This window comes from Melanerpes formicivorus, unplaced genomic scaffold, assembly GCF_026170545.1.
Source record: "Melanerpes formicivorus ecotype bairdi unplaced genomic scaffold, bMelFor1.0.p_v2 SCAF_11, whole genome shotgun sequence".
Classification (NCBI taxonomy): domain Eukaryota; kingdom Metazoa; phylum Chordata; class Aves; order Piciformes; family Picidae; genus Melanerpes; species Melanerpes formicivorus.
The window spans coordinates 13,858,097-13,885,732 of NW_027142363.1; the positions used below are offsets into that span (position 1 = coordinate 13,858,097).

The window sequence follows — 27,636 nt, forward strand, 5'->3', positions numbered from 1 at the left end:
CTGCCAGAGCCTTATCCGGCACCTTGCTGCCTGAAGAGCTGGGGACCGTGTTGCTCTGCAATACCGCACTTGCATCCTTCTCATCAGCATCCACAATTGTCTTGGCAGGGGGACTTCTCACAAAAGCAGACTAAGTCCTTGGCACTCAGGACCTTTTTCCACAGCAGAGATATCCCTGACTTGCAAAGAAGTTAGCAAAGCATTCCCACAAGTGCTGTAGTAGACTGTGTTCTCGCAGCAGAACCCAACACACCGCAAGGTAATGAAGGTGAGCTGGCTGTGGCAACAGTACCGAGTCAGCACTGAACTCATACACTTGTTCGTGGTCAGCCAATCTCCTTTTTCCATTATTCACAGCACAGACAGGCCCACAGGATGGTTTTTGATCCATGCTCCTGTTCTCTGACTCCCTTAAGCAAGGATTTTGGTGATTTCCAGAGAGTTTATTCACACCCTCCTTTGCAAGGGGGATGCTGTCTGCTCTAACACCCCCCTGGACTACTGCTGTGCAGGGAGGGGGACCGTCCAGCAGGCTGCAGCAGGATGCTGCAGCCCAAGGCACGATGAAGGCCAACTCCATCTTTCCAAAGGACTGTGGAAGGTGATAGTGCCACTTTGAGCAGCAGGTGGCACTCTCATAGCATTGTGTAGACCAGAAGTGCCTTTGTCTTCTGAAAACCAGGCTGGACCAGTTCCTGATCTGAGGGTAGGTGACTTTCCTCTTGTAAAACACTGAAATAAACTTCAGATGTTTACTTCTAAAATGCAGATAATTGGCAAGACTGCTGAATTAATGCTAAGGGAGATGATTATTTTATGCATTTCTGTCTGTTCAGGTTGTCACCTTTACACATACACTTTGTATAATACTTCATATACTTAGTCTGCATGGAAAGTTCACAAGCAGGATGAAACTGTTCTATTAAAGCAACATCAAAATCAACAGCCTGTGTTGGCCAACTCAGTTTTACCAAAATAACCTTTCCTATGATAGTTCCTTTAAGCTGTATAGTTACAAAAATGTGTTTACTGTAACTTATTCCCTTCCTGGCATTTCTATTTATACTTTCAAGTTGAACAAGTGACAATATTAACCCACCCAATGAAGAGCGACTGTTTCCCCTGCAACAGTTACTAATACCATGACAAGATGCATCCTAAAAGCAGGAGGTGCCGCAGCATGCAAGGTTTTAATGCCATCTTTCTACCATCAGCAGAAGCTGGTCTGCAACAATCACAGAATCATAGAATAGTCAGGGTTGGAAGGGACCTCAAGGATCATCCAGTTCCAGCCCCACTGCCAGGAGCAGGGACACCTCACACCAGATCAGGTTGCCCAGAGCCACATCCCAGCTGGCCTTAAATACCTCCAGGGATGGGGCTTTTACCACCTCCCTGGGCAACCTGTTCCAGTGTCTCACCACCCTCATAGTGAAGAATTTCTTCCTAACATTCAGTCTGAATCTACCCCCTTCTAAATTTGCTCTATTTCACCCTAGTCCTATCACTACCTGACACCATAAAAAGTCCCTCCCTGGCTTTCTTGTATGCCCCCTTCAGATACTGGAAGGCCACAATAAGGTCTCCTCAGAACCTTCTCTTCTCCAGACTGAATAGCCCAAACTCTCAATCTGTCTCCACAGGAGAGATGCTCCAGTCTACTAATTATCCTCATGGCCCTTCTCTGGACATGCTGCAGCACATCCAGATCCTTCCACTAAGAGGGGCTCCAGAACTGGATATAGTACTCCAGGTGGAGTCTCACCAGAGTGGAGTAGAGGGGGACAATCACCTCCCTTGACCTGCTGGCTATGCTTCTCTTGATGCGGCCCACAATGTGATTTGCTTTCTGGGCTGCAGGTGCACACTGCTGGCTCATGTTGAGCTTCTCATCCACCAGCACCCCCACGTCCTTTTCTTCAGCGCTGCCCTCAAGTCAGTCACTGCCCAGCCTGTATCTGTGCTTGGGATTGGCGCAACCCAGATGCAGGACCTTGTGCTTGGTCTTGTTGAACCTCATGAGGTTGTCAAGGTCCGTCTGGATGGATCCCTTCCCTCCAGCGTGTCTGTCTGCTGCACCGCACAGCTTGGTGTTGTCAGCAAACCTGCTAAGAGTGTGCTCTGTGCCACTGTCCATGTCGCCAACAAAGATGTTAAATAAGACTGGTCCCGGTACTGATCCCTGAGGGACTCCACTTGGACATGGACCCACTGACAGCCTTTATTTTTTATGCACTGAGTTGTCCATCCATCCAACCCACATTTCACCAGCTTGGAGACCAGGATGTTGAGCAGGACAGTGTCACAGGCTTTGCTCAGGTCCAGGGAAATGATGTCAGTTGCTTGTCCCTCATCTGTTAAGGTTGTGACCTTTTCATAGAAGGCCACCAGGTTTGACAGGCAGGATTTGCCCTTGGTGAAGCTGTGTTGATTGTATCCAATCACCTCTTCCTTACTCTTCTTGTCTCAGCAGTGCAATGGAGTGGTGCTGTTTGGCACATGACAGACTTCCATTCTTTCTTTTGTTGTTTTCCATGTCAAAATTGATCTGTAGAAGTCTTATGAAAGGGAAGATAATGCAAAGAAGTATCTTCTCAAACTAAAAACTTGTGACTTACCATCTTTTTGGCAACTATTTTACACAAATCCAAAAGAAAAAGTAATCCAAGGGATAAGCCCAGGGAAAAACCACACAGCTCTAAGCATTCCTCCCACGCAGAGTCATCTTCCCCATTCACCCAAAATACCATTTCACATCACTTATTTCACATTCAACTTGTGATACTCATCCCACACCAGCACTTTGCACTGTTGCAGCACCATTTATTGTACCTTCAAAGACCCTATTCAGTATTATATGGCAAGTCCCATACTCTCCTCCCCTTACACATAGACACAATCTGTGTAACAGGACTTAGTAGACTGAAGAGACCTTTAAAGAAGCCTGAAACAATTGTTACAAAATGAAGTTCAAGAGAGGAACCAAGTATTCCTACACATTGTAGGAATACAGAGAATCATTCCTTCAGCCATTTATCCAAGAATAATTGGTGAAAATATGGTTGCTGAAGTCAGAAAGATCCCTGTCAAGGCTGTATGGATAGATAGATCCTGTAGGCTATCACAAGGCAGGCAAAGTCTTAGCAAGATTACCAAGAACTGAAGACACAAGAACTCCCAGCAGGGAGAAGGAAGTGATGTGTTTTCAGTTAAAATAAGAGATGGATAAACTTTCACTTTGCCTCTCAAGAATTCTGTCCTTTTTCAGTAAGTCCTGAAGTGATTCTCCTCTGGCTATTTACATCCTGCAGAGCTTCAGTGGGAAGTTCTCTGTGATGAGATGATCATCATGAAGAAGGACAACAATGTTAACTTCAAACTCTGGAAGAAGGGGAGAAAAAGAAAACAAAGGTTTCCATATGAGTCTGAATGGTAGCAGTAGAGTGGAAGGCAGGCAATTCCTGCTCTCAGATGCAGCACTTCACAGGGCTCTTTCAAGCTCTTCAAATATCCTGGATTTTCCTGTGACAGGTACTCCAGGCATCCCCGACCTTTAACAGTTCCTAGAGAATCTTGCCCCATTCTACCCTTTGATATCTCTCTGGATTCACAGCCACATCATGGAAACACAACAACCTGCAGTCTTCTGGACAACAGGCACAGTTTCGATTAAAATGTTTGGGAAAAGGTGCCTCAAACACTACGCATTGGTTAGAAGCACATAAGGGCAACAGTTAGGAAACAGATTCCTCCCCTGCTGTCAGCTTGTAACATAGAGTCTTGGAATCTTGCATTATGTATGGCCTTATGAAATTAAACACCAAAATACATTGTACCTGCAAGCCATGAAATCATTTCAAAAGAAAATCTCTTTAGATGCTACTTTGTGTTGTTCAAAAGCAGCATCAGATCTATAACCAATCCAAAATGAAAATGACATCAGACTGTTGGAATAGGTCCTAAGGAGGGCCACAAAGACAACCAGAGAGCTGGAGCACCTCCCCTATGGGGACAGGCTGAGACTGTTGAGCCTGGAGAAGAGATGGCTCCAGGAGGACCTCATAGCAGCCTTGCAGTTACAGAAGGTACTGGAAGGCCTACAACAGGAGGGTACTTTCAGGCACACAACAAAGCTGGGGAGGAACTTTTAACAAGGGTTTGTTGTGACAGCACAGGAGATGACATTAGGCTGGAGGAGGGTACATTTAGACTGGGTATTAGAAGGAAATTCTTCACAATAAGGGCAGTGAGACGCAGGAACAGGTTGCCCAGGGAGGCTGTGGATGCCTCCTCCCTGGAGATGTTCAAGACCAGGCTGGATGAGGTCTTGAGCAACCTGCTCTAGTGAAGGGTGTCCCAGCCCATGGTGGAGGGGTTGGAGCTAGATGATATTTAAGGTCCCTCTCAACCCAAACCATTCCAGCATTCTATAAAGAAGGAAAAGTCAGGTAGAGTTCATAAATTAAGGGAAACAGAGATCAAAATAAAGTGAAAATAACTGTCCTGTTTTAGAATCTTCATAACTATATTGAGACTGTGCTTTACAAATAAAAGTAGATTCTATACTAACAGTAGCCATTTGTCACTGCAAATTACTATTCAACAGCTAGAAATGGTAGAAAGTAGAGAAGAACATTATTTTGGGGAAAATCACCACATCTCAGGTACAAAAACGTTCCTGGAGGAAAAGATAAACAGGTAGACAAAGCTAGTTGTCCACATCTGTCCAAGATGCACAGCAGAAGTGTAGGAGGGACTTGAGCTGGGAAGGATCCTAAAGGCAAGGACCTGCAGCTTCAGTAACACAGCAAAACAAATTCAAAAGAACCACCAAGAGATTCCAGCAGAACAGAGCAAAGGAAGACAGGCTAGCAAAGAGAATTTCTGCACTAGTTATTTGAAGAAGTGAGGGAAATCCTGAATTTCAGGTGTTTAAGGAAAATTCTGGATTTTGGCAACAAAACCCAGGAAGCAGCAGCTGGTGTAGATCAAGAAAAGCACAATCATGTACAGCTTAAGACATCAACAAAGCAGACAGTCCTCCCCACTTACCAACTTTGAAGTTTGTTGTTTCCAGGGTGGGGCAGGTGAACAACCTGGGAAACACCATGTATATAGGAATTGGTAGGCCCCTGCAGACATCCCCATCAGCAATCTGAATGTTCTGAATCTCTGTGGCGTCTCTGGCATAACCCTCTGCACACCCTGGTGAAAGCAGGGAATTCAGAGGGAGAAGGAGGGAAAGGGAAAGAGAGAAGGTAAGGCAGTAGCCAAAATTCAAAATAAAGACACACTGAGGTTGGAGGGAGGTATGTGTGGGCAAAACATTTTGCCTTCTGACCTGCATGTTTCCACATCAGCTCTCTGAGTTAAGAATCAGAGGTTATTTACATTCATGTTTGGACTGTTACACCCAAAGCTGAAAACAATTTTTTGCCTGTCTTTCTACCTGTATTGCTGATTTTGACAGTCTGTCATATGCAAGCAGAAAGAGTGCAAGTGGCAATTGCTGCAGTCTGCACACATGCCCTTCAGAGGAACTTACCACAGGTCTCCACTCGCACTAACTGCAGCTCAATACTCTTGACTGCTGCCTCTGCATTCTCCACTACCAGCTCCCCTGTCAGTGGCTGTGTGATGATACAGTTTGTAGAACTGAGATGACCTCTGATGAGAAATTTTGGAAGTGAAGCTCTCTGAAAAAATAGAAAAAAGGAGAGTAGGGAGAAAAAGGAAGACAACTGCCAGAGCAGACTGAGGGAAAAACCAAGCAACTTTACAGAAAGACAGTTACCAGCAGATGTAGGAAATGCCCCAAAGTTGCAAAGTTAAGAACCCACTTCAGAACCGCCTCAAATCACTTACAGAATGTAACTTTTAAACTATGCATCCTTAAGCAGATGCATTATCTCTTACTACCCTCCCCCATGATGTGCATCCACCTTGCTTGTTCTATCCACAGGAACATTTTTCCTGAGGAGAGCTGGCAAAACAGGGCTATTACAATCAATCCAGAAGCTGGGAATTGCGTGGTGAAAGAGGTGGGCTGGCAGGAACTAACAGGATGGTCAAGTTACATCTGCTGGCAGTGCTCTAGAGAACTGCATTCTGGTCCCATTCTGTTACAGATTACAGTAGTCTAGCATTTCAGTGATTTTCCCACCTTTTGAAATTGGACATTCTTGGGATGGAAGACAGGCATCTAAAACTCTTTGTTTAGTAAAGGATGTAACATCCTGCTTACGTGCCAAGAGACCCATTCAAGACAACTACTAAAGAGATTAATCTACATACAGAATCACACAATGTGGAAAAGTTTCTTAACAGCAAGCATGTTTCCTGCTTTTTATGGAAGGAGCAGTATAAGAAAGTTGATCAAAGATGACATTCTATAGATCAGTTTCCATAAAAGATCAAAGCAGGGCTTTTGCTCCCCTTGGCCTCCCCTTTTGCAGGCCAGCAGGCAATGCAGATACTGTCTGCCAGGAGAGAAACTCGTATGACAGAAGCTCCAGTTACATTTCAAGCTCTGGCAGGAGGCATACTGAAACAGTCAAGTTTTCTACCCACATCTTCAGCTCATATCTTTACCATCCAGCTTTCTTAAGACTCTCTGACTCTAACCTTTCCCTTCTTCTGCAAGCCTCCTTCTTCTCTCTCTTTTTTTCATTACTGACATCTTTGATGTAAGCCCCTACCTTCCAACCATCTGTTCACACTCGCTCGTGGCGTCGGATTTCCTTCCCCGTGTAACTGATTCGCCCTTCTTCCAAACCAACTCTTGTTGCAATTCCTTTTTCTCCCCATCTGTTTGTTTTGCTTCTTAGTCCTGGCTGCCAGTAGCAATGGCAGAAAAAGTTCCCCTCAGCTATTCTTTAGACTGCTTCACTCAGATACCAAACACCTCTGCAGAATTTAGCTGCTCCACTCAAAACAAATCTCAGAGAAATAAAGAGAGGAATTTTCATGTGTTTAGTAAATATGATCTCACTTGGGTATTTTCTCCTAACTTACGCGAGGGAACTTACATTCCAGACAAAATCACTCCATGAAATACAGAGTTCTAATAGTAGGTTAGTGAAATGCTTTCTCATTGTATGATCCCTTGTAGGCTCTTCTCATCACCACTATTAGTAAACACAGAACTCCTTCCTTGCTTCCCAAGGACATCAAATAGCTATCCATCCCCTGAAGTATAGAGGTCAGGAACCTGAGAGACAGTGACAAAAGGAACTTGCAGAAGGAGAACTCAAGGCCATTTCACTCAGTCCTAGTCTGCAAGACTTGGCTTTTTTAAAGATATATTTCCCCTGGAGTCTTACTACTTTTTTCACTACTCTTCATATTCTAATACTAGCTAGGTCTTCTCTCACAGGACCTATCATTTACACTCTATTTCATAATCCCTCCAAAATGAGGATCAAGAACATGAAAGCAAATCTATCCTGGTTTTTCATCTAACCTCTTTGTGCTTTACTTGGCCACTATAAAACTCTTGATCAGTTTTCTAGTAGTCTGCCAGAAACTACAGTTTAGTGTGGTGGGTTGAAAATTCCCCCCCAAACATTAAATTTGCCACTCCAGCTCAGTTGGAAGCAAATGAAGGTTGTATTTACAAGCAAAACTACAATCTACACTGAAATGCAATGAATATGTACAAAATAGACAGGCTTTACAATATTTACAGGTATTTACAATCAATGGACAGCACAAGGACCCCCTTGCTTGAAGACCACGGGAAGCTAATAGCTTCTCCCTTCCTACCACCCCTTATTCCCCTGTACAAAAGGGACAAGAGACAGAAGCAGAGAATCATAGAATCAGTCAGGGTTGGAAAGGACCACAAGGATCATCTAGTTCCAACCCCCCTGCCATGGGCAGGGACACCCCACACTACATCAGGCTGGCCAGAGCCTCATCCAGCCTGGTCTTAAACACCTCCAGGGACGGGGCCTCAACCACCTCCCTGGACAACCCATTCCAGGGCTTCACCACTCTCATGATGAAGAACTTCTTCCTCATGCTCAGCCTGGATCTCCCCACCTCCAGCTTCATTCCATTCCCCCTAGTCCTATCACTACCTGAGATCCTGAGAAGTCCTTCCCCAGCCTTCCTGTAGGCCCCCCCTTCAGATACTGGAAGGCCACAATTAGGTCACCTGGGAGCCTTCTCTTCTGCAGACTGAACAGCCCCAACTCCTTCAGTCTGTCCTCATAGGAGAGGTGCTCCAGCCCTCTGATCATCCTCGGGGCCCTTCTCTGGACACCTTCCAGCACGTCCATATCCTTCTTGTAATAGGGGCTCCAGAACTGGAGGCAGTACTCAGGTGGGATCTCACCAGAGCTGAGTAGAGGGGGAGGATCACCTCCCTTGACCTGCTGGCTACACCTAGAGAAGGTAATACCAGGCACTACAAAAGTGATGCAGCCAAGGTGAGTAAAGCCAGTTAGTATCTCCCAGCCCAAAGAAGCGAGAAGAAATTGTTTACATGACTGGCTTAAGTCTGTTATCTTTCCAATGGGACTGTTTAGAACTATCATTATTTCCCTTTTTATGACCAATAGGGATTTATTTACATTTTACTACTTTCTGTTCAAGATCTGTGAAAAATTTTTTAAGGGCACAGCCTACAACTACCACATGCAGTCACAATCTCCAGACAGAGTATTGAAATGTTGGTATTTTAAATGCACCAAAACAGACACTTCTTCTATCTGTCCAGGAGGTAGTCACTTCAGACCCATACATTTTCTGAGTCAAGAAGTTAAAAAAAGAGGCCACTGCTTGTGCTACCACACCCATTCAGTACCATTCTTTAGATAGCTCCACAATTAAACACCAAGATCTGCTGGATCGGAGGCTTCAGAAGTTTTAGAGCCTACTTTTGTAGTTACGCACTTGAAATAGAAGGCGGCACAGGATCTGCCACCAAACTTAAGGAAGAGCTTTTAACAGACAGGACCTTCTCATGATGTACACCACTGACTTTCTGCTAAGCCTCTGAACAAAGTGTCAAGATACAGAAGATGAAGAAACGAAGCTGTTTATGTGGAAGCACAGTTCGTAAGAAGGCCAGACGGCTAAGGTCTCAGTATTTAGCAGTAGTCTCAAAGGTAATTTTACCACCAAGAACAGTTGTTATGTCCTTGTATTTGCAAAAAAACATGCTTTCAGAGTGCAGGCCTCTAACTCAGCTGGAGCTTGGCTTTAGCCATGACAGCTGGTGGTTTTCTAGAATCACCTCCTCCGTGCTCAAGAACAGTCTATTCCGATATGCAGACAAAGGTAGGAAGAGACCTGCACTGATGAAGAAGATGCTACTGATAAAATCATAAAGTATACAAAAGATGGAAGTAGGATCAGGTGACTCAGGAGGAGCATTAAAACACTAGCTGAGTGTGCAGGGATGGTTTTGGGAAACCCTAAGAAAACCTAAAGATGCGAAGGGCACATGTGGCCTCAGTAGGGGAGAGCAGAGGGTGTGAAGAACTTCCCCTCAACCTGCTGGTCACACTCTCCTTAACGCAGGATTCCATTGGCTTTTTGTCCACAAGAGCACACTGGTGGCTTGCAGTGAGCTTGTCCAGCAGCACTCACAGCATGAGGATGATTAAGAGCACATGACATTCAAGAAGAGACTGAGAGCTGGGATTGTTCATCCTGCAGAACAGAAGGCTCCAGGGAATGCTATCAATGTGTGAGTTCCTGATGGGAATGAGTAAAGAAGACAAAGTCAGACTCCTCTCAGTAGTATCTAGTGAAAGGAAAAGGAGACATGGGAACATAACAAAAGACATATTTCCTTTTTAGTCCTGTGAGGCTGGTCAAACACTGTAACACTGCTGAGTGGTTGCCAGTCTCCATCCTTTGAGATACTGAAAACTTGACAGCACATGGCCCTGAGCAACCTGCTCTAGATGACTAGGCTCTCAGCACAGCAGCTCTACAAACCCATCTCCAGAGGTCCCTCCCAACCACAATGATTCTTGAATCTGTAAAATGAAGTCAACAACAGCACGAAACCACCAAGCAGCTGATTATGAGTCTGCTTTGAGAAACAGGTGGAAGAGTAGGTCTAAGTCGAGGTCTGGGACTAGAAGCAATGAAAGACAAACTGGGGATGCAGAAAGGAGACCCAAAGCAGGAAAGCAATCTTATTAACACAGAAAGCACAAGGAGAAAATCTGGAAAAACAGATCACAGGTTTCAGGAACAGAAACCACTGTTCAGAAAGCTAAATAACCAAGATAGCCACTGCTGTTTATACAGACTTCCCAAAGCCAGGCAGGGCTATAAAAAAAGGCACAACCAAGGATCAAAATACACCTTTTTAAAGGATCTTGGCTACACATGATATGGAATGTTTTCCTTTTGCATCTTCCACTGATAAAAACAATAAAAATGCTTAACCATTACTGAACAAAGCTCCACCTTACATTAAGTCACCACTGTCACAAGGGATCAGGAAGAATCACTTTATTGCTTGCAAAAATAAAAAGGACAACAGGGGGAAAAAGAAAAGAGTTGATTATCTGCAGGGTAGCATTTAATCATTCCTCCCATCACAGGCATTGTGTTTAAAATAAATCAGAATCACACAAGCACAAGATTGTAAGAAAATCCTTACCTCTTTAACATTTTGCAAAGTTTCAGGAGTAATTGTGAAGTCTACTGGGCTTGCTGTCAGTTTCCCTTTCTGTGACTACAAATAAAAGAGTGAAACTGTAAACTACGACATACAAAACACAGAGAGAGATCACTAAGTAAGGCAACAAAGTCAAGCAACTGTTAGACCTGCTAGTTTCCAGGATTGCCTTCATACTGAAAGTATGCACCTGTGTAACAGAAAACCTGAGACTTCCTGCCTTTGTTATTACATAACATTACAATATTGTCTAAATGCAAGTCACAATGCATCACAAACCTAAACTGCAGGAACAGAGCTGTAGCAATTTCAGGTTACTTTGTGCTTGCCACTGTGATAAACAACCACAAGCTCTCCTTCTGTAAGTTTTTGGCATAAGCTCTGCCTACAGAGTGGGTGGTGGAGTCACCATCATTGGTGCTCAGGAGAAGACTTGAGAGAGTGCTTGGTTGCATGGTTTAGTCAATTAGGTGGTGTTGGATGATAGGTTGGACGCGATGATCTTGAAGGTCTCTTCCAACCTGGTGTGGTGTATCCTATCCTATCCGGAAAAAAACAAAAAGGAAAGCAAACCCAAAAGATGTGGCTGACTACTATAAACCACCTGCAAAAGAAGAAATGCATTACCTATCTGAAGAATACGGTATACTGTAGAAAAAAGCTGAACTCCACGTTTCTGTATTTACAAATAATTACATGTTCTATGTGGCTTGCAGCATTTCCCTTCATTCTTAATACTTAGTAAACCTGGGCAGGGGACAGGGGGAGATTATAAATTGATTTGCTCCACTTCTTCCAATATGTTTTATAAACTCTCCCTCTTGTTATTTCTGAGAACTTTGATGTCTGTCTCCTGCCCTTTCAGTAACAGCTCAGGTCTCCTAAGCCATCCTCATATTACTAGGAGATCCTCAGCTGATGGAATCTAGCATAGCATTGATTTAATGCTATTGAGCATTCCAGCTTCTTTAACAGGAAAATAAAAGTTAGCCCAGGTTAGGTTTTCAGACTGGAAAAGCAATTTGGGGGCACATTTTTACAGTTCTTCAGTATCAATTAACATCATTTATCACAAAACCAAGAAGTGCTTCCTTAAGAGGCTGAACAGCCCCCAAAGCTCTGCTGAGATGGCAGCCTGTACTCTGCGTGAGGAAAGCAAGCTTTGCTTACTGTTCACCAACCCCTCAGTGAGCAGCACAGTCTTTTCCATACATATTTAGAATAAGTGGCCAGTGCAGGGTTATGTGAGACACAATTGTATGTAACTGGGACTTGGCAGTGCACATCACCACCAGCGGGCTTAACTTGGACTCTTAGTTAGGATCTACTGTCACTACTTAAGAATTCAAAATAGCTTCTGTTGCCCAGCTGCGAGATGGAAGATGTCAGCAAAAGATGGACTGTATTTTCCCATAAATGACAAATTCTGGCAAAGAATAAGGTTAGGGGAAATGGTACACTGAGCACTGACAGTGAAAATTATACATTCAGTAAAGTGTAATTTATTTAGCCTGCCTCAGAGATTAGTGATTTACTGGCTCATGATCTAAGCAGCGCTGGAGTGGGAACAAGAAAGGAAAACAAGGAAATTGTCTAATACACAATTCATTCCCTATTTTGACAAGTGTGGCTTACTTGTAACAATGGACCAGTAAAATGTGGCATAGTCTATTTTAGAAAATAATGAAGTTTTAGCAACAGAAAACTTCTTTACAGCACCTAGCTCAATCTCATAAAAAGGCACTACAGAACTAAAATAACACATTTCCACCATGATTCATAAGTAAGACAAAAAAGGGTCTAATAGTTTATTGTCCTGTTATGAGTTCAAAGGGATGATGCAAACAGTATGTTCCAAGAAGTTGTGGGTGGAAAAAGAGACACTTAGGCCTGCACAGTCTGTACTGACATTAGATGTACTGGCATTAGAAGTACAGGTCAATACAAACTAAAATCCCAACCTGATATAGGGACTTGAAAGAGCGAGCAGCAAAAAAGTATTTTTGGTGTAACAGTCAAGTCTCATCCCACTGTATCTCCACAGAAGGAAGTGCATCTCCATGTTGCCAAGTGCAGGCTGAGGGCATTTGTTAACCTAGTTATTTTAGCATACTGCCAGCCACGGGCTTATTTACCAGCAAAGGTGATTAAGATGACAAGCTTCTTACTACCAACTTGATGCAGCCTAAGTTTTGACACTTTTGAGTTAGGGCTTTAAATAGTAATTAGTCACCTGAAGAACAGAAATCAAATATTTTCTCTTCACCAAGGAACCTGCATTTCTAGGACAGGCACTGTGGGTGCCTGGAACCTTTTGACTAAGAAATGCTTAGATAATTTGAAGCAGTGTTTAGAAGGATGCTATTAATATTGATCTAACCACACCATTGTTTCAGAACCGAAAGGATGAATAAGAGAATAAACTCAGTGCAGTACAAAAAAGGTCTTATAATCCAAACCCTCTTTGTACTATTTTTCTTTAAATGAAAAGAGATATGTGCTGCTCTAATCAGAAGCAACTGACATCCCAACTCTTCCACATGTTTGTTTTGAGGTTAGCTTCCTTTACCCGTATCTCATGTGTTGCTACTGTAAATGAAATGATTTTACTCGATTTTCTAACTTTGCTGCTAAACTTTAAAGTGGGTGGGGGGAAAAAACCAAAACAAAGCACACTGTGTACAGTTAATACAAGCCACACTTACCAGTGAGTGGACAATGAATTCACAAGTCTTAGTTAGGTCTTTTGCCAGCAAAGAACGTCGCATATCACACCGCAGGGTATACTGGCAAGAACAGGATGGCAGAGAAAAAGAAGAGAGACACAGTTAAGATCCCCCTCTCTCTTAACTTTTCATCTTTTCACTGCAGATGTTACTATATGTTACTATTCTTCATATTTAAGGCACTGTCTAACCCAGATTAGCAGGCAAGGTATATACCAGTGATAGGGAAAACAGGTAATAGGCATACGATTTTAGATGCTCCCAAATGAACGCTGGCTTTCCTTTGTGTTTACAGTCCTACAGTCATTTGCAAAAGCTTCTGTATCTTGTGTCATTTAACAGCCTGTGAGATTGAGGAACTAATTCACTGACAGTCAGAAGTATTCTTATATCACACAACCACAGAATGTTAGGGGCTGGAAGGGACCTCAAAAGATCATCTAGTCCAATTCCTCTGTCAGCCCCAGGATTACCTAGAGTAGGTCATGCAGGAATGCATCCAGGAGAGTTTTTAATGTCTCCACAGAAGGACACTCCACAAACTCTCTGGGCAGCCTGTTCCAGTGTTCTGTCACCTTCACACTGAAGAATTTTTCCCTTATGTTTACATGGAGTCTCCTATGCTTCAGCTTGCACCCCCTTGTCCTATCATTGTATGCCTTTAGCATCCAAAGTTAAGATTGCTTCTATCTTTTGGATAGGTGATTACCAAAAAGAAAGATGTATCCACAGGCCTCAAATTTTAAATATGGTGCAAGACAGTTTAATTGTGGTAACAGTTATAGTCACATTTAATGATGAACTGTCTTAAACCACACAGCTGAACTTAAAAGCAGCATGCAATGAAGTCAGGCAACAAGGTTAATTTTGCTGTTCACCAGTAAAAACTTGCTCCCAACTTCCTCCCCTCCTTTCTCATCTAAAAAGGGAGCCATAAATGAGAGATTGGAAGAAGTCTGACACAGTAATCGAACTCTTTTGCATCTATAATGGCCTTTCAATGTCCTTACAAGATAGGGGATTTGTTTGGGTCAGGTTTTTTTGTTGTTTTGTTTTTAACACCTTTATTTACCAGTGAGGAATTAGTAAAACCAAGTGCACTCAGGGGAGGGACTCCGTAACTTCTAGTTCATGATGCCTCTCTGCACAAAACCTGAACATGAACACAAAAACAAGGCCAGGGAGCCTTTCCCCATCACAGACTATGATTTCCACTGATATTGATCACTGCTGAGTAAACTTTTTACTACTGCACTGCCCTCAGACTAGGGAACACAGATGCAGCATGACCACACAGACCTTGCAATCTGGCCCACATCGCCTCCCCATCAGTGTCTAATTAGAAGGTCTCTGCATGAGAACAGAGACTTGAATCACGATTCTGAACCCCCAGCTAACATACCAATACCTAGATGCAGAAATAGAGCCTTTCTTTTAAACTACAGAAGACTTGGACAGGGACCTAAAAAGTGTTTCTTGAACAGCACCTCAGGACTACATTTTTCTTCTTCAGGAAAGCAGGTCTCTCAAAGGTTCACTGAAATCTAATGATCAACCTTTTAGAATAGAATAAACCAGGTTGGAAGAGACCTTCAAGATCATTGCGTCCAACCTATCATCCAACACCACCTAATCAACTAACCCATGTAACCCAGCACCCTGTCAAGTCTCCTCCTGAACACCTCCAGTGATGGAGTTACATTCCACCCCCAGTCTGTAAAAAGAAGCTACATAGATGAGAGAAAGAATGGCAGAACAAACCAAATATTCACTATTGAAATATACCTTAAAACAACAAATATGGACCATAAGGAAGGCATCTGGATTACAGAAAGCAACTCAACTGCTTTTGCATTATTTTTTGACATACCTACCACAAATAACAGATGTTACATTAGGAAGAAAGCCTAGGCTAGTAGATGGGGGAGGTTCTGTATTTTTGGTTGGCTTGTTAGGGTTTTGAAATCACAGACTGCAATGTAAGACTTTCAGTTCAGCTAAATAGCAAGTTGTCTTTGTCATCAAGCCAAATAATCTCATCAGTGAGCTAGAAGTAGGAGTTAAAAATAAAGAGTTTTACAACCCAGTGAGCCTTCATCAGTATTGGTCTGAAAATTTTTGCACTCAGTGGCTCCTTCAGGTTTTCCTTTGAAGGAAAAAAATAACCCCCCGAAATACCACCAAGCCAAAAAACACTCCTCAGTAAAAAAGGCATTGCCTAATACAATATTTATATTCAAGAGATGGCTGAAGACTTTCCCTCAAAAAACACCCCAAGCAAAACAAATAGAAACAAACAAGCAAAAAATTAAAAATATACAAAATAAACCCCCTGAATCCTCTCAAACCAAACCCATCTATGGTAAGACAACTTTTACCCAAAAAAGGTAAAAGCTTCCAACTCGTATTTCCACAAGATTCTATTGTAAGCATGTAATACACACAGATTTGAGCAGGAAGTGTTATTATTCATCTGGAAGCCAAACAATTCATGGTTTTGAATATGCTAGAAGCCCTCAACACTTTGCTTTGAGTCTTCATTATGAAGTTACACAGCCACGTTTGTGTGGAACAAAAGGACTGTGATGCAGTCTCTTTTCATTGAGAGAATGTTTATAGTTGGGTACCACATAAGGAAGTATTGGCTATGTTATGGTAGTTCTGACAAGGTATTTCAGGCAAGAAATCTTGTTACTGTTCTGTCCATGCCATCCTTCTTTAAAGTTTACTCCATACAGAAGGCCTGAAACAGTAAGTGATAGGAAGATTTCCTCTAGTTACGAGGATGCTTCTCACAAAAGAATGCAGGAAAACAGACTCTGAGCACTAGGTACCTTTGTTCTGTAAGTTTTATCTCTTACCTTAAAATGGATCTGGTATTCTGTACACTTAATTTTTAATCTTGAAGTTTTATGAGCAGTAATTGGATGTCTATTATGCTAACCAAGTCTCACTGGTACCAGATACACAATACACACACTTGTATCAGGGTATGTACTACTACAGTGACTGACTGCAACATGGTAGATTTGACTTCTTTCAGAGTAAAATCAGGACTAAATCAAAACATCATCCTGCAAGAGAACTCTGCAAGATTCAACACGTGGGACAAATACATTTTATCCTTTTTCAACACAGAGCCCCTCTTTCTGGTATGCTTTTCATTTTCTCTTGCACATCCCATGCTTTATCTGATGGGTTTCATTACCATCAACTATTTTCAATTAAAGGCTTAAATGTGATAGAAAAGGAAAGGGAAAAGATATTGCAATTATTTTTTTTAAAGCAACATTATATTGATGGGATTCTGAGACCTCAGGGAACTAGTATTTAAAAGGTTACCATGCATCACACTTTTTATTCTTCAATTATATCCAGAAAATACACCTGAACAATGCTATGTTAATAAAGAGAAACTTAAAAGCTACTTTAAAAGTTCTCTAACTTTCTGCTCATTCTTCCAATTGAGAAAAGAAAACATATTGCACTATGAAGAGAAAACTTTACCATAAAACTTTGTCCTCTGCTTCCATGGAGTAAGACATATTTTAGAATACATTCTGCAGATGATGTAAGTTCAGATTTTGTTTACAGATACAACTGCCTTACCTGAATATTAACAAAGACACCATGATATGTCTCATACAGGACTTTGTTCCCCTTCATATGCAATGGAAATTCAAATGGAATTTCTGTCCTGCCACTGGGAAGTTTCCCTGGTTTTACCATTTCAATAGTGTTGTTAATAATCTGAATGGGCTGTGAAGATAAATATAAAGAGGTTTAGGCTGAAGCAAAATGACAGTCCCATCATTTCAAGAACTAACAACATCCACTCTAATCTAATTCCTGAATTTCCAGAAACTCCACTATTTTTTCCACAACACACAGTTCTCCAGTCTTAAATATAAAGAATGCTTTCCTCATTTTTGTGATCTATTTTATGGTTGTACCATGTTTATGGACATATATATATTTAGAGAGATAAACAGTAGAGTCTCAAGCACTGTGGTAAGTGGAGTTACATATTTCAAATTATGACCCTTAATAGTAGCAGCAAGAATCCACAGTTGTGTGTGCCAGCTGAGTAAGGAATCATTCCCTTCAACCTTCTTCCCAGCCCTTTCCCACCCTAAACATCAACTGTTAGGGCTAGTCTCTTACTGACACAATGGTTAACTACAATTTTACTGGGAAGTCTACATGAAGATTATGCTTCTTTTCTGTATGGAGTGTTACTATTTTCCCTCTAGCAGCACAGGAATAATAAAATCTGTTGCTTCTGGTTTTCACTCATTTATGGGTCAGTTATTCACACAATTAAAGAAAAAATGTAAAAAGACCTTAAAAAGCCCTTCACTGAATTTCAGCTAACTTTAGTGAACCATATTGCAGAGGTAGCTATACCGCCTCCAGAAAGAACTGGCCCTGTTTCAATCAGCACTCATGTGCAGCCTGAGATAATTTGTCCTGCTAGATCCAAATCCCATGCTTCCAAACCTGGAGACCAGTACAAAGGCCTTCCAGGAGCTCCTCAGTCAAGAAGTCTGTACACAGCCTCATGCTCCACAGAAGAATATATGCAGGTCCTCTATCATGCCCAGTAACACAAAACCCTAACAGCCTCTGCTGAAACCATTGTGATAGTGACTGATCTGGCACAAAAGTTCAATTAAAAGCAACAATTTTATAAAGAGAGAAATCACACAACTTGTAATTTTTCTTTCAATCATGGTCCTTCAATGCATCATCCAGTAACCATGCTATTTATGTTACTGTGTTTCAGCCTCTCCAATTGCTGCAAGTTTCTCCCCCAAAACATCATCATCTAACACTTGACAATGTTGAGCACTTCTCTGCTTTCTGTCATTTGCATAGCATCAAGTGCAATCTGAGAACCATTAAGGAAAGACATTATTTGAGAAAGGAGAGAAAGGTTTTGTGCTAGAAATATTAACCTGCACAGGTCTTACCTTGACAGAGTTATAGAAAGCTTCAAACACACCCACACTTTTGGCACTAAGCTGCAAATTTACTGATCCTTCCATTGTTAACGAGATACCTTGGTGCTGGACTGTGTCCTTACTTGTTATGACCACGACTCCAGAAAGAACCTCCTAACAGGAGAAAAAACACAAAAACATTTGTTGAAATAGACTTCTTCTGTAGCTGTTACTTAGACAGTGTGCTAACTTGTTTTCATACTTGAGAAAACTGCTGCCAGAGAACAGTCAATCCTTGTCAGAAAAGACAAATATTGATAACAAAAGCAATGTGAGGAAGAGAACTCTGTACTTCCAGTTTGTTTTCTTTTAAAAGTATTTTCCTTCTTCCTTGCAGAAGTACAAACCACAGTTTCACTTTCTGAAGATTCAAGATCTTACTCTCCAAGCAGACAAAAAATACCCTCCTAAACAGTTACTGAGTCAGTTGATAATTGACATGTTCCATTTCACAGCTTACAATGAAATCCCAGGATGAATTTTTATGTGGAGAGTAGGATGGTCAGCCATGGGAGATTGCAAGGAAGGCATAATAGAACTGATGGCCAACCAAGGATAAGTCTCACCTCAAGTGTGGAGCAGAACAGACTTTAAATAAATAAGTAGATAGAGAGTTCTACTACACAAGCAAACTCCATGGTACATGGGAAAGAGAATCAAAGGCACAAATAGCATGACTCAAAAGAGTGTCACTTATCTCCTTAAGAGTGTTTTGTCTACAAAATTGTGTTTACAAAAGAACAGTGCATCTTGGAAGTATCAGCTTAGAAGTTCTAACACTGAAAAAAAGATTAACTGCAGGAGAGGAACACACAATCAATTTTACATACCCATAGCTTATGTTTCCCCTCTCCTACAACAGAGAATTCACTCCAATCCAGAGCTCCACGTCAAACATTCATACACACATCTGGGAATAGCAGCAAGTGATTTGAGAACCTGAAGAAAGCTTCCTGGGGCTCACATTCTCTTCTGCTTTGGTGGTAATACACTCTGCACCTTCATCAGGCTTGCAAACTAGACACCAAACTACAGATCCCTCCAACCAAAGGATAATTCAGACTGCCCACTCTACACTCAACCAGTTAAAACCAGTTCTAATCATGTACATCTCTGACAGAAGCTATTTGAATTTTGCCAGCCTTTTGTCTTTACTCATGGTACAAGATGACAATATAGAAAATGGGTCAGGAGGTTGAGATCAGAGCGGGACAGCAGTGGAGCATCAAGCATCACAATGAAGGCTGACAACACTAGAAGTCTGAAAAGAGGACCTGCAGCAACTGGGAAATGCCAGGAACAGGAGGCACAAGCACAAAAGGACAGTGAAGAAAAGCTGACCTAAATACTGTACTGCTTTGCTAACAGGCTTTAATTAGTACAAGCAATTAGGTTATTGCTTTGAAAAACGAGTACAGCTGAACTATAAGAAGCAAGGATAATTCTGAACATGTGAACTGCTCTAATAAATGAGAGCAGTCTCCCACCATACAGTGACAACCTACTGCAGAACTATTGCCTACATACTTGGACACAATAAGGGTGTACATATTTAGGGCAGAAAAGAGAAGAATGACTTGAAGTCAAGTATGATATGGTTTTTTTCTTGTAACATTCAATGTCTCCTGAGAAATCACTACCAAAAATCTTTAAAGGTGACTAGTGTGAGGGAGAGGGATGTATGATGAAAAAGAGGCTATAATATTTAAAAGGTTTATATGCAATCAGATTGTATTTCTTTTTGATGTATGTGAAGAAGTCAGCTATGTGTTTTCTGGAGAAGAGCTACTTTGTCCTTTTTTTTTCTTTAATAAACCCATGGTTCCCTCTAAATATAAATCTGTCAGTACACTTGTCCTCCTAAGAATACAGATCAAAGAACATAAACTTAACAAAGTGTTCAAATACTTTAGAGTTAGCACACAATTGATAATAAAACTTTACTTTTGCAAAACACCTACAAACATGATGCATGTTTGTAGGAGGAGAAGCAAAGGCTGAAGGAGCTGGGGTTGTTTAGCCTGGAGAAGAGGAGGCTCAGGGGAGACCTTATTTCTCTCTACGATTACCTGAAGGGAGGTTGTAGACAGGCAGAGGTTGGTCTCTTCTCCCAGGCAACCAGCACCAGAACAAGAGGACGCAGTCTCAAGCTGCACCAGGGGAGGTTTAGGCTGGAGGTTAGGAGGAAGTTCTACACAGAGAGAGTGATTGCCCATTGGAATGGGCTGCTCGAGGAGGTGGTGGAGTCACCATCACTGGAGGTGTTTAGGAGGAGACTTGACAGGGTGCTTGGTTGCATGGTTTAGTTGATTAGGTGGTGTTGGATGATAGGTTGGACGCGATGATCTTGAAGGTCTCTTCCAACCTGGTCTATCCTATCCTATCCCATCCCATCCCATCCTATCCCATCCTTTGTGAAAGTTACATGACATCAATTAATACCAAACTAGCACTTTTTTCAGTCCACATCAAAAGAACTTCATTTACCTTTAACACCATGAAACTAAAGGGGTAGAGAATGCCACCACTGGAATAAATCTGCATGTTACACAACACAGTAACTTAAAATCATTTCCTGTTTCTCACTTTTTTCTGTGTCCCTTACTTACTAGGAACTCCTTATGGCTTCACCATAAGGATGACAAAACTTTAAGATGGAACTAAACTACTACAGTTCTACACAGAATTATTTATCTAAACAGAGCATCCACCTGCAGGCAGGCCACTGAGTGCACTATGTGAAGCAGACACAGAAGCCAAGTACTTATGCTGAACTGCAAATTCATGTGCAAAGACTGTCCCAGGGTAATGATCACAAACAAGCTTTTCAGCTTTCCATTGTCAGTTCCTTACCATTCAGACTTGGCACATGAAACTGACAGGAAGACACTTTCAAAGTTCCAGCTACTTTTAAGGTCACAACTAAGATGAATACAAGCTTAAATTGATCCAGCAGCACAATCCCTCATTTCTCTAGTGGTGCAGCAGTGTTACCCAAGTCTGGCTGAGGACAATTTGGAACAATCTTCAATCAGTAACATGAAATAGTGCATAGCACACATCACAGAATCTCATCCTGAGAGTCCTAAGTCACATTTAGAATTCTGACTGGACAGGTATTTGGTATCTATAAACCATGTACAGGATCAAAGTACGTGCTATACTGTCCCATCAATTGTTGAGGAAAGTCTTTTTTAGTGTTAAAATAGATAGTAATTACAACCTGACTGTTTACATTGTGAGATCTGTTTGCTACATTAAGGAGGGTAAAAAAAGAGTTTAAGCAAGGTATTATGTATATTCAGATTGCATGTAATAGCTTAACAACACCCCCATTAAAAAGAAAAACCCACAGCTTTTCTTTTCCCCCCCAAATGCAAGGTAGCTTTGAAAAACATAAAATGGCTTGCAACTTCAGTTCCATGTAATATCCACTATATGGAATATATGGAAGTCCATGATCTTATAATGGCTTAGGTTGGAAGGGACCTTATAGATCATATACTCCAACTTCTCCACTATGGGCACAGACACCTCTCAACTAGACTTGGCTGCTCAAGGCCTCATCCAGCCTGGCTTTAAAGACCCCCAAGGAGGAGGCATCCACAACCTCCCTGAGCAGCCTATTCTAGAAGAACTTCTTCCTAATATCCAGTCTAAAGCTACCCTCCCTCAGCTTCAAATCATTCCCTCTTGTCCTACTGCCAGACACCCTTATGAAAAGTCCTTCTCCAGCCTTTCTGTAGGATCCCTTCAGGTATTGAAAGGCAGCTATAAGGTCCCCCTCCAGGGTCATCTTGATCAGCTGCTTACCAACAAGATGCCTTAGGTTCCTTTTAGATTCCACTTTCCATGTCACATCCCTTCACTTTTACAACAATGGGTCTTCTTCATCAGGGTCTTCTTGATCAGCTGCTTACCAACAAGACGCCTTAGGTTCCTTTTAGATTCCACTTTCCATGTCACATCCCTTCACTTTTACAACAATAAGTAGGCACTTGGTGCTTTTAAAATTCACATAAAGTTCATGAAAGTCACATTAAATAAATCCTGATCATTTTCTTCCCCACCTCTCCCTCTATGCAAGCCACCTGCAAATCTTAACAACACAGTCTTCTAATTATTTAGAAACTGACCACATTCAACAGAACAAGGCTACTACACCAAACTAATTAATCATTAGATGATTTGAAATCCTCAATGATCAGATTTCCTAATTAGTTTGCTTTTTCAGAAAAAGGAAAAAGGCTTCCTTGTGGGCAAATTCCTACTCAAGTTTAGTTTGGATTCACTTGACATCAAAAGTCTTGGCCGCCGTTAACTACGGCACCTTGCTTTGCACAAAGCATCTTTCATGCCTTGCAGCCTAGAATTGTTTTAATTATCGATCTCAAGACTGCAACTGCCAGAGTTACTCCTGTCATCTTGTTCAGGTTTTCTAAACAAAACGTATCATTAGGTATGCTTGACCCCTCATTCTTCTAGCATTCCAGAGTTTATTAAATGAGCCTCAATGGCTCAAGAATTCCCCATCCAATTAAAAGAAAAATCTCCGGAACAAAGATCTTCTGCTTCTAGGAACTTAAACCTAGTTTTGCTTCAACAGGCCTTATTTTGCTTCACAGGACATGGTATGAGGATCCATTTGATTGACTTTTTGTTAAATCCTCTTTTTTTGTTGTTGTTGTTGGTGGTTTTGTTAAACAATCCTAGCAGTTCTTTGGTCCAAGAAACTGCAAACTAGTTTCTTACTCATCTTTCAAAGTAATCTGTTTAAGCCAGCTTTTCTCCAACAGCAGTCTGGACAAAATGCAAGGCTCAGTTTGCTTAGTTCCTCCAGTTTCTGATGACAATAATTAACAAATACAGAAACTGCTTACTTTTTATCACACCATGACCTTTCAACCAATTTCTTTTCTGAAAGCAGGAACACAATCTCAGGTTTGCGTGATGCACGACTACTTTACAAATGTTGTGTCTACTGTCTCCCAGTTAAAAAAAAGAACAGTCAACACAGAAGGAAGAGCAACTGATAAGCACAAAATAGCTGCCTATGCAGTTACCTAGAACTAAAGAAAGTTTTAGGAAGTGAAGTGACTCTTACACGGTGTAGGAGATTGCTTTGCAACAATGCAAAAGAAATAAATCACAGAATCATAGAGTATCAGGTTGGAAGGGACCTCAAGGATCATCCAGTCCACCCTTTCTTGGCAAAAGCACCATCTAGATAAAATGACCCAGCACCCTGTCCAGTTGAATCTGAAAAGTGTCCAATGCTGGAATATCTATCACTTCCCTGGAGAGATTACTTTAACACCCAATTGTTCTCCTTGTAACAATATTTCCTCTTGTGTCCAATGGAAATTTCCCCAGGAGTAAGTTGTACCCATTAACCCTCACCTTTCCATGTGACTCCCTGTAAAAAGGGAGTTCCTGTCATCTTTGGAGCCACCCTTTATATACTGGAACATGGTGAAAAGGTCTCCCCTAAACCTTCTTTTCTCAAGTCTGAACAAACCCAGTTCTTTCAGCCTTTTCTCATATGGCAAGTCCTTTGATCACCATTGTGGCCCTTCTCCAGACCCTCTCCAGCCTGTCCACATCTTTTCGGTACAGTAGAGACCAAAACTAAACACAGTATTCCACGTGTGGCCTGACAAGCACTAAGTAGGGTGGAATAATGACTTCTTTACCTCCACTGATGCTGCCTAGCATCCTGTTGGCTTTCTTTTCCATAGCAGCACACTGTTCACTCACACTGAGCTTGCTATCCACCAGAAACCCCAGGTTCATTTACACAAAGCTGGTCTCTAGCTGGGCAGATCTCGGGCTGTGCTGCCTTCCTGGATTATGTTTTTCCAGGTGCAAGACCTTATTCTTGTACTTGTTGAACTTCATAGGGCTCTTGTTAAGACCACTCTTCCAGCCTATACAGGTCTTCCTACAGGATTTTTCTCCTTTCCAAAGTCTCTGCCTCCCCTTTGAGGTTGGAATCATCAGGGTACACCTGATCCCATCAACCAGATCACTTACAGAGGTATTAAGCAGTGTTTGGCCCAGTATCAATCCTTGTGGGACCTCACTTGTGACAGGTTGCCAGTTTGAAAAGGAGCTATTTACCTTGAATTAGACTAATTCAGCACAGCCAAGGTCACCATACCAGGATGAGGAGTCTGACATGGCTCAAAACAGGGGACAGTATTTGAAGGTTCTGCTATATTTGAGCACCAGAAAGAAATTTTAAAGCTCTTGGCCTGATAGGGAAAACCTATAATGAAAAATATGGATTGCTCTGAGCTTGCAAAAAGGGGGAAAATAAACAAATTTGTATACTTCTGGTGTACAACTCATTCATCCTTCTGTTCTCACATCACTCAGACCTCCAAATCTCAGGCCTAGTTAATGAACTAAAACTACAGAAGTTTTCACATGGAGTAAAAGTGTGAGTAAAAAAAAAATAGGGACAAATTGACTAATTATAAATATTTAATTTCAGCTTACAAGACCATAGAAACATCCCTTTCCTGTGTTACAAGAAAAAAAAATTACCCACTTTAGAATTATACAAAATAAGCTAAGTGTAGAAAAAGAAAAGAAGCACAACATTCAAGAAAGATATTGAGGTGCTGAAATAGGTCCAGAGGAAAGCGATGAGACTGGTGGAGGGACTGGAAGGAAAGTCTTATGAGGAGAGGCTGAGGGAGCTGGGATTGTTTAGCCTGGAGAACAGGAGACTCAGGGGAGACTTCACCACACTCTACAACTACCTGAAGGGAAGCTGTTTTAAGATGGGGGTTGGGCTCTTCTCCCAGGCAACTTGTGACAAGACAAGAAGGCATGGCCTGAAGCTGCAGCAGGGAAAGTTTAGGTTGGATATTAGAACACACTTCCTCATGGAAAGGGTAATTAGACACTAGAATGGACTGCCCAGAGAGGTGAGGAGTCACCATCCCTTGAGGTGTTTAGGGAAAGACTGGATGTGATGTGGCACTTAGTGACATGGTCTAGTCAAAGTGGTGGTATTAGGTTAGAGGCTGGACTTGATGATCTCAGAGGTCTATTCCAGCCTCATAACTCTGTGTGATTATGATACCAAAATAACAAAGAACCTTCTAATAATATGCATTACGAAAACAAAGTGAAAGTGAGATGAAAAAAGCTGTCTTTGCCACCATGACACCTTACCTAAAAGGATGTGTTGTTCACAAAATGATCATTTATTAAAAAGTTATCATCTAGATGAGTTGAGAATTGCAGAACAGATACTGAATACCCTTCCATTCAAATCCACTTAAAGCAGTTTTCCAGCATTAAAAAAAGTTCAGTAGAATGAAACATGCTTTATACATGGTAACAGCCAATTAGTAACACAGGGGGAAAGTGGTGTGTGTAGAGCATTTTTGTAAGCAATACAATCTTTCTAGAAAAACAGTGATCAAAATGAATCTCAAAAACATGAGCCAGGTGATTTTACTTTTTTTTCCCCCCCTCTGTGCTTAAATTCATCTAGAACTAACAAACAAACCAACCAAACCAAAACAAAACAAACCCAAACAAACAAAAAACACCTCACAAAAAAAAACCATAGCATTTTTTCACATGGCTGCAAAAGATGAAGAATGAACATGATCAACTACATTAGCGAAAAAAGTTCTCACTCCTGCCCATTGGGGGGGGTGGGGAGGGGAGGTAAGTCTGCTCTTGCCCAAGTACTTGAGAAATTATTTCCTAGATGGTACAAATAACACTATTAAGACATCTCAGAGTTCTTGCCGAATGCAGAAACAGAACAAAACTGGTCGCACCTGCATACTGCATCAAAGCATCAGTCCTGCTGGAATACACAAGTAAAACCAACTTAAGTCATGACACATTCTACAGGTGAACTCCAAACTGTCCAGTCTCAGGGGGCCTCGCTCCTTCCTTTCCCTCTGCAACCTTGCCGCCCTCCCCAAAGATTGCTTGGCCGTACTCCCGTGGCATCGCCCCGCTAGCTAGGGGAAGGAGGACAAAATGCAGGCCTAAAGGCGTCCCGGGCCGGAGCTGAGCACCGCTTTGCTATATGAAGGCAGTGGAAGCCGGTGGTGCCCTTGGCGTGGACCTAAAGAGGGGAGCCACGGGGAGAACAGAAGTAGTGGAGAGAGAAAGCTCTGAGCACGGGGAAAAAAAAAAAGAAAAAAAAGCTTTCCCAGACGCTGCCAGCAGTAGCCCGCAAGCCCTGCCACAGCCCCATCACCACAGCAAAGAACGACACGAAGCAGAGAAAAAGAACTACAAAGGCAGAGACAGAGGAAAACGTTGCTATTTTCAAGGAAGTGCCCCGCGATGTCAGCGCAGCCGGGATGTTCCCTGGCTGCCAGTAAGACACAGCAGAAAGCCAGGAGCCAGGACGCAGCACTAGATGGGCAGGCGAGCACCGGGCGGGCAGATCGGCGCCGCGGTGACGACCTCAAGCCAAGACGGGGACCCGCAGAAACGGCGCCGGGCTCTCCGAGGGGCTGAGGCCGGGTGCCAGTAGGCTAATGGTCGCGGGGTCGGCCAGGACCGTTGGGCGGGAGGGCGGGGCCGCCGGGCGACCGCACTCACCCCGCAGTGGTAGACTTTGTTGGCCCGCTTGATCTTGATGTCCAGCGCCGTGCCCATCGCGGCGGCAGCGGCGTCCGCGCGCGGTCACGTGACCCGACTCACGGGGAGAGATTCGGGGGAAGTCCTTCCCTAGCCACCCGCTTCCGCCAGCGGGGGCATATGGGAGAGGTGCGGGGAGCCTGCCCCGTAAACATCCGGGTCTCCAGTGGTGTCATTTCTTAGTTGGTGACTCCCTTTCCCTGTTGAGCTCCACCCGCTTCTGGTAGTGATAGCAACAGAGAGAGGAGATAGGGAGCGGCTCCCCGCCGGGCATATACGTAGGCGCCTTTCCACCGCCGCGGAGGCGAGTGGTGCTGAGAAGCGTCTGACACGACACGACAGACCCCAGCAAAACCCGCTGTGGGCGAGCGGGCGCCGCCTGGCCTGACGGGATGTGTAGGCGGTGCCCGCAAGAGGTTGGAGCATGCGCAGTGGGGCTCCGCCGTAACGGTCGTGCTCGGGGGATGAAGGGTTTGGCGCCTGCGCAGCTGTTGCTTTGGAGTGGCGCGGGCGCGCTGTCCTTTGGGCTTGGCGGAGTGTCGCCACTTGCTTGCGCGACCTGTTGCTGGGTTTGGTGCCTTTTACCACGGCCGGGCGGGCAGTTGCTTATCTCCAGGGTCGGAAGGCCTGGCGTTTC

At 42.7% G+C, this 27,636-nt stretch overlaps 1 protein-coding gene across 1 annotated transcript; it reads right to left on the bottom strand.

The window, feature by feature from the left end:
* On the bottom strand, nucleotides 1-27,374 carry VPS26C (VPS26 endosomal protein sorting factor C). Its single transcript, XM_068144602.1, has 8 exons — nucleotides 26,961-27,374; nucleotides 18,345-18,488; nucleotides 16,981-17,130; nucleotides 13,351-13,431; nucleotides 10,628-10,702; nucleotides 5,546-5,696; nucleotides 5,053-5,205; nucleotides 1-3,381 (listed from the first exon to the last, which is right to left on the bottom strand). The coding sequence occupies exons 1-8, from the start codon at nucleotides 27,015-27,017 to the stop codon at nucleotides 3,299-3,301; spliced, it is 894 nt and encodes a 297-aa protein (XP_068000703.1). The 5' UTR covers nucleotides 27,018-27,374; the 3' UTR covers nucleotides 1-3,298.
* Nucleotides 27,375-27,636: the final 262 nt, after the last annotated feature.